This window comes from Triticum dicoccoides, chromosome 5B (genome assembly GCF_002162155.2).
Source record: "Triticum dicoccoides isolate Atlit2015 ecotype Zavitan chromosome 5B, WEW_v2.0, whole genome shotgun sequence".
NCBI lineage: Eukaryota > Viridiplantae > Streptophyta > Magnoliopsida > Poales > Poaceae > Triticum > Triticum dicoccoides.
In genome coordinates, this window is record NC_041389.1 from 13,767,187 (window position 1) to 13,777,450 (window position 10,264).

General features: G+C 42.7%; 1 protein-coding gene across 2 annotated transcripts; it reads right to left on the bottom strand.

Annotated features, from left to right (window-relative positions):
- Positions 1-3,194: 3,194 nt before the first annotated feature.
- Positions 3,195-6,629, bottom strand: LOC119307072 (ras-related protein Rab5A-like). Of its 2 annotated transcripts, XM_037583158.1 has the most exons (8): positions 6,535-6,598; positions 6,343-6,486; positions 6,005-6,082; positions 5,726-5,893; positions 4,453-4,501; positions 4,184-4,257; positions 3,740-3,833; positions 3,195-3,606 (listed from the first exon to the last, which is right to left on the bottom strand). In XM_037583158.1, exons 2-8 carry the CDS (start codon positions 6,397-6,399, stop codon positions 3,497-3,499), a joined length of 630 nt encoding a protein of 209 aa, XP_037439055.1. In that variant the 5' UTR covers positions 6,400-6,486; positions 6,535-6,598; the 3' UTR covers positions 3,195-3,496. The 2 variants fall into 2 exon arrangements, with proteins under 2 accessions (XP_037439055.1, XP_037439054.1); XM_037583157.1 differs by having other exon boundaries at positions 6,343-6,629.
- Between the last annotated feature and the right edge of the window lie 3,635 nt (positions 6,630-10,264).

The window sequence follows — 10,264 nt, forward strand, 5'->3', positions numbered from 1 at the left end:
GGCTGTCAACGCAAATCTGTCGAGATGAACACGGTATAGTTCAGTGTGCGTCAGTGGCGGAGCCAGCCCGTGAATGCAGCCCGGCAAGAGTTAACTATGACAGTGTGAGCTGCCATCTGTCCAAAGAAATTTTGCTTCTAACCATTGATTAACACTAGCACTTAGGAGCAAATTTTTGGAGTAGCCCGGGCAGCTGCCCGGGGTCGCCGGGAGGTGGCTCCGCCACTGGTGTGCGTGGGTGGTGGCTTTCCAAGGTTAACCATGGGATATCTTTCGCAACATTGGGTTTTTGACAGTGCTGAAGATCACTCCGTACAAAGAACCTTCCTTACTTCATCATATTGGAAGTCATACAAAACACAAGAGTCCAGATTTTTGGATCCAAGGAGTCTCATAGCTTTCAAAATTTCCAAAAATAAAGTCACAAGTACGCGTAATAAAACCTATAAGCTCTAGAGACTTAGAGCATTGTGCAACTGTTTGTTCATCTATGCATCAGCAAACAAGTTTTTTTTCTTCTGTTCTTTTTAGTCTTATATTGCTCACAGTCAAGGAGCTACTCTCATACTCCACCTTTCACCCCCGCCGCAAATTTTTTTCCATATTTGTTCGACAAAGTTTACTCAAAATTGGTAGTTAGTCTCTTCTCTATGGGGCTTTTGACCTTTTAGCTATAATTTTCGTTGAGCAATCGATTTGTTGTACTATTGGAGGTATCTTCTAATTATGGTCACGACTATCGGGTTTTGTTCCATGATTTTTGTAATAACGAATGTGTTCGCTATGTGCATCTTAATGTTGGCACATAGATCAATGGAGTTAACTCTTCCTAAAAAAGTAAGGCCATTAACCATATGGCCCGAAAGCAGTTCAAAGCATTGTTTGAACTGAGTCTACACACGTGATATCTAAATTAAGGTACAAATCCTTAGCAACGAACCAAGTTTTTGGTTTGGCTCCAAGTGAAACACAAAATGAAAAGAAAGGATGACAGATAAAATTTCAACCCCCAAGGTTCATCTTATACTCGACAATCAATAACACTTTTTTAACACACTGGACCACACTCATTCAACTCCATACACATGACTCAAATTGGCATTGAATCCAGAGCGCCACCCTTTTCTCCCCTTCAAAGTTTTGGCAAAAGTTCCATAGCCTCTGGCCTACGAGAGGACAAACCACTTAAGCAAGTGATGCTTTGATATTGACTTACCAGAGTACAAGGCTTCATGTTAGTGCCTACCATCCATGGATTTATATGGAGAAAGGCTCCCCCCAACAAGTGGTGAATAGCTTATTCTCCATTTCATCTTTCTATCTTTGAATAGTCCGTGCATCATTTTGTCATGTTTATGCACATTGTGAATATGGATTCGATAGACATAGGCATAGAAGGCACCGGGAATTACCGAGATATCCCCATAACTACAACATGCACCTGGTTGCATAGCTTGGCATTGCACCTCTCCCTCACGCTCCACCGTCTCGATCATACTCCAACTGCCCTGGCCCTCGGCGTACCATCGCACGCTTTTGCTCGAGCAGCCCCGTGCGCCACACTCTCTTCTTATCTCCGTGAAGCTACAAGGTTATCAAGATGTCCTTGAAGCCCAACTCTAAACACTAATTGTATGTCCTTATCTCCATCCTTATAAGTGGACGGAGAAAAAAACATCAGTGAGCCTGCTACAAGTTTAATATGAGTTGGAGGCTGGGAGCTTCAATGCTTGGGAGGTGTCATAACCTGTGCTCAATGGCAATCGGCTACAATTAGCAAATGAAGCCAATGCATTGCCATATTATTAATGTCACAAATTGCATCCCGATCACCAAAATTTTATGTGCCCTGTCGACCATTGAATATAATTGAGCGCAAAGGTCATTCAGAAATATACTTAAGCACCAAAATGCACTACAACAACATATCTCAACATCTGCAGCAGCAACACTCCACTACTATTCACAGAACCAACATATGACGAAAAACAAGGGCCCACTAGACTGTAGTGTAGCAAGCTTAGACAGCACCGGCCCAGCCGCAGCCTCTTTCCAATCATCGACGGCGCATACATATTTTCTTTAGTGGCTTTTCAAGACCATTGTAGCCATCCCTTAGCAGCAAAGCAAGCAGCACAACCTGCTGCTCACCATTCTCTCGGCTGGTCTATGTGAGAGCGACATCCCTGTCTACGGGTTCTGCGTCTGCTGCCCAACGAGCAGTCTCTATTTCCTATAAACAGCTATAAACAGTTCCTTGTTCCCATTAACAAATCACCCCCTTTTCTTCGAACTGGTAGAGAATTTGGTGCCTTTTCTACTTTGTTTATGTTATTGACTGGGTTTCAGTGAAGGCCCTATGTGGGGTACCATTTATGTGTGAGATGCTCATTTAACTTTCGTAGTCATCTTGTTCCTTATTTACCTAGGTGCAGGTCCACTGCTTACTATCTAATAAATGAAATTCATTTAGGCCCCTGTGAACTTTTGTCATTATTTAAATTTGCATACTTAAGTTTGCAAAGTCAAACTTAACAAAATAATCAGGACATAGTAAAATTTGCATGTCATGCAGGTCAAGTCGATATTCACCACCTACACATTCCATGCAGGCCACGTCTTACATTATGGGACGGAGGGAGTAGGTATTTAACGACATAACTAACAATATATAAGATCCTGAATTACAAATAGATGTGTATTCTAAAAGAACAGGCACAACATCTTCTCTGCAATTAGCTTTGCCCACATGATGCAGGCAAGGCATAACAAGTGCAAAAGGGTTTGTTGATTAAGTTTTGGTACCATATCGCACTTCAGTTCTGAATTCAAACTACCAGTGGAAAAATATGGGCACAAGCACCGTTAAAATAAATAAATACTCCCACTGATCCATATTAATTGTCATTGATTTAGTACAAAGTTATGGGTCAGAGGGAGTAACACATTCCTTGAGAGAATAAAGCTGTAAGCTCAAGAGAATTAGAGCATTGTGCAACTGTTTGTATCATCTGTTCATCAGCAAAAAAGTTCTTGTTCTGTTCCTTTTGGTCTTGTGTTGCTCATCCTTATAAGTAGCATTGGGAGCTACTCATGCTTGGGAGGTTTCACAACTTGTGCTCAACACAATCAGCTAAAGTAGCAAATGATTAGCCAATGAATTGCCAGATTATTGCGACACATTTGCATTGCAATGACCAATATTTTCCGTATCTTGACCGAAACGTTAGAAATAAAATATATAATTGAAGCACAAAGGTCATCCAGAAATATATTTAAGCACCAGAATGCACTGCAACAACACATCTGAACATCCGCAGCAGCAACACCCCACTACTATTCACATTTACAGAACCAACATATGACAAGAAACAAGGGCTAGACTGTAGTGTAGCAAGCTGGGATGGCAGCAATCGTCCACAGCGCATACATTTTTTTCTTCCTCCTGTGGCTTCCGCGGCCATCCATGGCGGCCGTCTCTCCACGGCCAAGCGTCCTATGATGAGCAGCACGACGTGCTGCTCACCATCCTCTCGGCCGGTCTCTGCGAGAGCACCATCCCCGCCTGCGGGTTCTGCGTCTGCTGCCCCGCGAGCAGTCTCTTGGCTGAAACCGTTGCCAAACAGAGCAGTGCTTAGACATTAATTAGCAGGAAAAGGGAACAGAGAAATTTCTTTTGTAGTATGTAATAACAACCGGCCATCCCACAGTGAAGTGATCTATAGTATCTAGTACTCACCGAGCTCATAGAACACGTCGTTCACATTGATTGCTGTTTTGGCAGACGTTTCAATGAAGAAGAGCCCATTCTCTTGTGCGTAAGTCGTCGCTTCCTGCACCGCCAACAAGAGTTTAGCTTTGGATAAATCATTCAAACAACATAGTAGTAGTACAGGCTGTATCATTGTGCCGTTCTCGATCCGACAGTACCAACATGTTTCTCTCTCACACAGAAAAATGGCATCTCTGTCGTAATAAAACACTACTGGAACCAAACAAGCTGCACATGATGTAACTGGACAAGGTGCAGTATTTGAAATGCAATATGCTTACTATGCTGATTGCGGAAAGTAACTGGGAGGAAATAAAATAAGCATCATCAATCTATGCTGATGACAAATCCCCCAAGCAAAATGCATGTATGTAACGTCAAAAGTGAGATCCAAGAAGCAGAATTACATACTTCCACTGGCACCTGCCTTGCCTCCAACATATCAGCCTTGTTCCCAGCAAGAGCCATTACTGTGTTTGGATTTCCTGCATGGAAAAAGCATCGAGAATTAAAAACTATATCTGCCAGCTTATTTACACAAAATGCTCAAAGACATCCTCTCTAGCAATGCCCACCATTACAACTCACAAGGTCAGTTTTCTTGAACAAATAGCAGCCACATAAATAATTCTATGGCTTCAAATGAAGAAAAAACATCATAAAGGGGTAAAATGGATTACCTTGTGCTTGAAGTTCTTGAACCCATTTCTTTGCACGTGTAAAAGAGGCCTGTGAGGTAGAAACAATAATGTTATAATCACCTGGACTAAATAACTATCCACCTACTTTTACACAACAGTTACATTCTTTAGATAAGTAGCACATGAGAATGGGTTAAAACTTGTTTGTGATACAAATCAGGATTTATTCATATCTGCATGATGCAAAGCAGGACATATTATTTTTTTGCGTGTGTGCAGGTCAAGTCGATATTCACAAGCTATGCATTGCGAGTGAGTGCATATCACCTAATAAACAAGGTATTTTAATGAGATCACTAGCAATATATAAGATCCTGAAATACAAACTAAATGGTTCTTTTGTTATTATCAAGTAACAACCCATGAACACCTAAACAAACAAACAAAAGGAGACACCATATCTACTCTGCATTTGGCTTGCTCACAAGATGCAGGCAAGAAGTAACGAAGTGCAACTGCAAAGAGTATGTTGGTTCAGTTTTGGTACTACATCGTACTTCAGTTCTGAATTCAGGTTACTCATTTAGCAAAGCAACTAGGCAACATATGCAAAAGCAAGGTTAAAATAACACATTCCGTGAGAGAACAGTGTTGAATCGTAAAAGCACTACAATGCATATGTCCATATACAGAAATAAGTTCATACAAATCACTAGAAAAGCCAACTTAGACAAAGAGGTCAGCAGGCAAAGACCACACAGAATGGTGCGTGGACAGTCAGAACTCAAAACCAGTGCAGACTTATTCTTGCAGAACAGTTATAAGCCTGCTCAGCAGAATGCTTAATGTGCTATCGGGTAAAGATGCATGTATGCTCATCAAGACAAACAGGCATGGCTCTGTTGAACAGAGCAGGGTAATGAGTGCAACTGATAATGATTGGATAAAGAAGTTTCAACTACCTAATAAGTTCAGATCCTCTAGGTTTGTACACGAAACTTTGACACAGGGAAAAATAACGCAGAAGTTCTCACTTCTCAGGGTTACCGCAATATGGTTTCTAGAGCTCAGAACATTTCGCGCCACCGTTGTTAGTACTATGGAAGAGCAAGATTTTGTTACAGACTTGTACTAGCTGTTTCCGTTTTGTCTGAAAGATGACAGTTGGTGATTTGATTTCGCGGAAGGAGCAAGGGGAAATTCTCATCAAGAGCTACCAACTATTTACAGGTAATTGCTACTTATTAACCATGGCCGTGGTAAAGGATCACTGCCAAATCAAGATACTCAAGCTCCGCTCATACTGACTAACCGCGTTGGTGATGTCGTAGACGATGATGGCAGCCGCGGCGCCGCGGTAGTACATGGGCGCCAGGCTGTGGTACCTCTCCTGGCCGGCCGTGTCCCAGATTTCGAACTTGACCGTCTCGTCGCTGACCGCCAGGGTCTGCGAGAAGAAGGCCGCGCCGATGGTCGATTCCTGCGGCCGGCCAAATGAACCAGTAAAATAAAATTAGCACCACCAACAGCACACACAGACGCAGGTCATCCCCAATTTTGGAGCATGTGGAGAGAAGGGAAGGGAGGTCACCTGGAACTCGACGAACTGGCCCTTGACGAAGCGGAGCACCAGGCTGGACTTGCCGGTGCCGACGTCACCCAGAAGAACCTGGCGATGGATCCAACACCATATGAGAAAACCTCACACAGCGAAGTGAATAAATCTCCGCAGCACCCACAAAAATGCGTTCGATTTATTATTATTCCTGCTGATCGGATCGCGGGGGCGAGGCGGCAGGAGCACGCAGCGAATCGCAACAGGACTACCACCCAAACGCGTGGACCGAAGATGAAATAAAAAAATAAAAAAATCCAGCCGCCGGAAGGAAGGAACGGGGCCGGGATCGGGCGGGGGCCGTGGGTGCTCACCAGCTTGGCGTTGCGGATCTTGCTGCCGCCGGCGCCGGCGCCGGCGTTGGCCGCCATCGGGTGGGTAGATCGGGCGGGGCTCGGGCCTCCGGCCGGCGGGATCCGATCGGTCGCCGGAGAGAGAAGGAGGGGGCGGCGAATCCGGGGAGAAACTCCTGCGGCGACGAGGAGGAGGAGGGCGGATCGATCGAGGGGGAAAAAGTTTGGACTTTTCTTCTTGGCGACTCGCGTGTGAGGGCTGTGTTTGTGTTCTTGCGTGGCGTGGCCGATGGACAGTCCGCTTGGTTGCCGTGTTCCCTTGTTTTACTTCCGGTTTAAGGCTATAAGGTATAAGATGCCTTCTCCCGATCCGGTCCCTCTAGCATGGCCTAATTGCAGTTCGATCCAAACTTTGACGGTCAACGGTCCTCTTCCCCCCTCTGAAACATCGCTACCTCCGGCCGGGTTTATTAGGCCCCTCGCATTTTGAGCCAAATTTTGACCACGCATTTATGGAATGCACTAAAACAACACGAGTTATACTACATAGAGAAAAGGGGCTATTTGCAATCATGTCCCTAATTCGAACCGCCTGCTCGGATTTACCCCTAATTTTGAAGCATGCTTAGATTTACCCCTCTGCCGTCACGTGCCATTACAGGAATTCCATTCAATGCCGTTTCCGTCCGGTCAAAGGGCTTTGACCCTTTCTCTGGACGTTTGTCGGACAATTTGCCCCTGAAGCCATGTGACACTTACATGCAGCGCCCGCTCTAAAAAAATAAAAAGGGAAACTAGGCCAGCTCGGCCCTCTCCCCCCGATGGGACCCACTGTGAGGGTCAACACCCCGGTCCATGCGTTTCGGCCGTGAGCACCTGCACTCGCCGGAGGGGGGATGACCGCGGGAGGAGGGTGCTTCTTGCGCGAGACGCGCCAAGCTCACTGGGAGCGGCAGGGTGTAGATGGGCGCGTGCACGACCGAGCCAGGCGAGGTTGGTCATGGCGGTCGACTTCTGTCAGGGGGGCTACTGATGTGTACTACGCAATCCTTCTTTAGTGCGTGTAGTCGCCGCTAGGTGGTTCACGGACATGGTAGTAATTTGTATTACTTCTATTGTTTTTTTTGTACTGTCATGATTGAAGATGATTAGATTTAAAATTTCTCGCAAGATAAAGTATGGAGCAACAACATTATTTAAAATGGTGTGTACATTTACTTGTGTGTGTCACAAGACACAAGCGCTATATCTCTCGTGCCGGCGGGGTCATTCCACCCACCTAGCTGGACCTCCATGGTCAACGCTGTCTGCTGTGCGAATTTGACCAAAGACATGGTGTTTATTTGCACAATGTTTCTTCCCCGTGGGCGTGACGGTGCTGCCCCATCCATGAGAAGAAATGTTGAATTCTTGCACAAAAGCCCTGAAACTTTCTAGAATACCTTATCCCACCTGCCACACACTTTTGTCAGGAGATGATAACACTCTTTTATTGTCATCTTCTCTGCCATGATGTGGCCCCATCAACAAGGCTAAGTAAAGAACATGCCATGTACATAAGTACATCTATCTCTCTTTTTTTAGAGTAAGTATACATCTACCTATGTGTACAAGATTATTATTGCTTTATTCGGCAAAAATATTTTTTTTGTCTCTACAGATTTTGCTCATGTGATATATTATCTTCAACACCTGCAAAAAAAATGATATATCATCTTCAACAGTATTATTAGTCCATTATTAATTTGCATGTCTACCATAGGGCCTGGTTACCAGAAAGGATATATACAATCCCTTAACTGCACGCATGCCATATATGCCCCCTCCTTCCATGCCACTAGCAAAAGGTTCAACTCACACATCGGTAGTTTTTCACCTAAATACTACCATGTTTTTTGTCACGCCATCGTCCGCCTGCCTTCCCAGTTATTCAGAGATAGGCATAGGAGGTGTCCGGAAGCTCCCGAAAACGATTGAGCGATGGCGCAACTTCCATCTCTTTAGCCATGGTCATTATGTCGCGTGAAGCAACTGATGCGGAGTATCATCTGGCATTGTGTGGGGTTATTACCAAACCTAGAAATACTTATTGCTCTCATCGTATGCTCATGTGGTGGTAATTCGGAGGTAACATAGTTAGTTGAAACATCTCTCGGTGTAAGAAATAATGTAATTGCACATAGCAAAAGCAGATACTCAGAGTAAAATTAAGGACCTCTATAGGAAGTTCATTTATTTCAAATTTTCTCACAGGAGGTTGATCAAATTTGTTCGTAGCACGATTGCACATAGTCGACAGAAACCAAAATTGCCAAGCAATTACTATAACTCCCTTGCAAGAAAGAAACTAGTTGGCACAGGGTGGACCGACGGTACGCATGGCCGGTCCTGACATTTCAGGGGCCCGGGGCGACACGAGAATTGGGGCCCCTTAGCCTTAATATAATCATCAAAATAAGTCCATATCTTCTTATATACTAAAAACAATTAAGATGCATCCAAAACTGATATTTTAATAAATAATTTATATATATTATCTAAGAATAAATTCTTACATTGGATAGATGCAAAGTCCTTGATGATCATACCAATATCCATATCTTCCAACAATTTCTACATGAAAAATGAACTTTTGCTAGAGGCATCTGGTAGATAATATATCTCTCAATCCTAATAAACAATAGTATTGTAAAACACAATACAGTTAGAACTCAGAACTAAACATACATTTGCTATATGGTACACACCCAATCAATATTTAAAATGATGGAAATTACACACCTTCACTAGTAGAAAAAGGGCCATTCGTCCCGGTTCGTGCGGGCCTTTAGTCCCGGTTCTGGAACCGGGACTAAAGGGTCGGTACTAAAGCCCCCCCCCCCTTTAGTCCCGGTTCTTATACGAACCGGGACTAAAGGCCCTCCCTTTAGTCCCGGTTGGTAACACCAACCGAGACTAAAGGATTTTTTTTTATTTTTACGATTTTTTTTGAATTTTTTCCTGATTTTCAAATTTCTAAATTATTTTACAATTTAATATCTAATCACTACTCATCACTCATCACTGCTCAATTTAACCTCTAATATCTAATCACCCCTCATCATTCCAAATCATCTAACTTCCCAGCCTGTCACCCATTCTCTCACTACTCCAGCCTGAGCACGCTTAACTTCCGGGTTCTATTCTCCCTGTTTCCAAGTCTGCACTTGTTGTTTTCTTGACAATAGTAAGATGTCAATCTTATTAACCCTCAGGAGTTTGGCTTGAGCATGAAGTCACACGTTTCACTATTTGAGTTTGAAACAATTATTTTAAAAAACAATAATTATTTAGTAACACTAATATTTCTTGAATAAGTAGTTTGACCGTAGTTTGACCATAGTTTGACCAGATTTGACCAAAATTCAAAATAATGAAATAATTATTTAGTAACACTAATATTTCTTGAATAAGTAGTTTGACCGTAGTTTGACCACAGTTTGACCAGATTTGACCAAAATTCAAAATAATGAAATAATTATTTAGTAACACTAATATTCTTGAATAATTATTTAGTACCACTAATACTTATTGAATAAGTAGTTTGACCATAGTTTGACCAGATTTGACCAAAATAAAAAAAACAGAAATTTGAGCATATCCTTTTTTACTTCCAAAATTTGAGGATTCTAAAAATTTGCAAACAGGCCTACGACAGTCAAAATCGGATGCGGATTTTTGTGTTGATTTTTTTGTTATATTATGTGTTTTTTTCGACACCTTATGCAAAAGATATGGCCGTTTTACTTTTTCATAACACTTTTTTGCAAAACATGTCCAAATTTAAGTTTTTTAATTTTTCTAACTAATAGATGTAGTGACATAACTACATCTCAAAGGATTTTAATTTTTGAAGTTTTTATCATTTTCTTTTGCTTTTTAGAAAACTGAAAAGGAGATCCAC

Bases quoted from the DNA above. Each gene is read 5' to 3' on its own strand.
- LOC119307072 (XM_037583157.1), bottom strand. From the start codon at position 6,399: ATGGCGGCCAACGCCGGCGCCGGCGCCGGCGGCAGCAAGATCCGCAAC. The intron at 6,083-6,342 runs GTGAGCACCCAC...ATCCATCGCCAG, and splicing joins AGATCCGCAACGCCAAGCTG to GTTCTTCTGGGTGACGTCGG. The intron at 5,894-6,004 runs GTGACCTCCCTT...GGCCGGCCGCAG, and splicing joins GCCAGTTCGTCGAGTTCCAG to GAATCGACCATCGGCGCGGC.